Source organism: Trypanosoma grayi (genome assembly GCF_000691245.1).
Source record: "Trypanosoma grayi strain ANR4 Tgr_682_V1, whole genome shotgun sequence".
NCBI classification, from domain to species: domain Eukaryota; phylum Euglenozoa; class Kinetoplastea; order Trypanosomatida; family Trypanosomatidae; genus Trypanosoma; species Trypanosoma grayi.
In genome coordinates, this window is record NW_008826301.1 from 5768 (window position 1) to 7376 (window position 1609).

The 1609-nt window shown below is 51.8% G+C and overlaps 1 protein-coding gene across 1 annotated transcript; it reads left to right on the forward strand.

Annotated features, from left to right (window-relative positions):
- Positions 1-374: 374 nt before the first annotated feature.
- DQ04_06821010 (hypothetical protein) lies at positions 375-893 on the forward strand (the record flags this gene model as incomplete). Its single annotated transcript, XM_009314889.1, has 1 exon — positions 375-893. The coding sequence occupies one exon, from the start codon at positions 375-377 to the stop codon at positions 891-893; it is 519 nt and encodes a 172-aa protein (XP_009313164.1).
- Positions 894-1609: the final 716 nt, after the last annotated feature.

The following is a 1609-nucleotide window of genomic DNA, read 5'->3' on the forward strand; positions in this document are numbered from 1 at the left end:
TATATATATATATATATAGATATAGATATATATGTGTGTGTGCGTCTCTGTCTGCAATCTGCGTGTGTGTGTGTGGAATATATATGTATCCACAGGGTCCTCCCAATGTCGTACACTGCGGGAAGACGAATCTGTATGCGGCAAGTGCGATCGCTCTATATATATATATATATATAACTTCTTTTTGAGTTATTTACTTATGTGTGTGTGTGTGTGTGCCCGTATGTTTATCGACTTATATTTCTTTCTCATTGTTTACTGCCCGCACCCACATGCGTAGAAAGAGAACTAGAGAGAGAGAGACTGGCTCACGCGGTGCCAAACAACACGATACACGAACGAAGGACGAAAACAGCATAATCGAAGAAGAAAAAATGCGAGGCCACCAGCACCTCGGCGATCCATCCCTCACGCAGAACCAAGGCAACACGCTCGGTGACCGCCCATGTGTGCGGCAGAGCCGTCTGTACCGTGAGCACGTTGGCGGGAACGCCATGAAGGAACTCATGGGGCAGGATGGGTTGAAGTGGGACACAACACAGACACAAGGCGTCTATGCTGGTGGAAAGGCGTTCGACCACAACAATGCCCAGAAGAACTGCGGAGCCAACGGCAGTGGGGAGAAGGAACAGCAGGAGCCGCAGCCGCAACAACAGCAACAACAGCAGGAGCAGCGCCAGGATGAGGAAGTGGTGATTGCTATAGATGCGGCGGAGGAAAGTCCGTTGCGCGTGCAGCAGCCATCCGCCGCTCAGGAGCAGCAGAATCAGCAGACCGCCCCTCAAGCACAACAGCAGCAGGCACCGGGCGCTCAGCCTGTTGCTAGCCGTGCCTTCCGCCCAGGTGCCGGGTACGCCAACCGCCAGTCGTATAATATATTTACTGGCGAATAAGCAGAAGGCAATGCTGAGGTGAGCGATAACGTGGCGTGAAGCAATGCGCAGAATAAAAATAAAACAGAATTTAGACGACAAAAAATGCCCTTTTTGCCAACGACAATATCATCTCGCGTGGATTGAGAGGGGTACTCCATTTTAATGCTGCTCGTCCTTCGTCTTTCCCTCTCGCCCCCCCCCCCCCCNGGCGGACTTCCTCCAGTTATTCTCCTAGTCCTGGCGATGCTCTGTTTCGCCGTGAGTGTCGATGTGCCTCCGTCTGTGTCTGCTGCTGCTGCTGCTGCTGCTGTTTGTCACACAGACAGCAGCGAAAAGCCGTGAGGCCATATCCCCCACGCGTGCCTCTCTCCAGATGTACGGCAGCCCCGCGGGCACACGCATGCACATTCATTTACACTCTCACACGGTCCAGGTGAAAACGAGGGAACCAACAGCATGAGCAGGGGAGAGGGGAGAGGAAAAGGAAATACGCAGCGTAATACCTCCAATCCTCGTTTTGTTTTTTGTTTTCGTTATGTTCGTTCCGTAGCGAGAAAGGTAGAAATCAAGCGAAGAGCCGCACGATATCATTTCTCCTTTTTTTCGCTTTGTTTGTACAGCGCATATGCCTTTTTTTTTCGCGCGCGACTACGCGCAGGAGTGTGGAAAGGGGGGAAAGCAAAAGTGAGAGAGAGAGAGAGAGAGAGCTAGAGGGAGGGGGAGAGAGAGAGAGA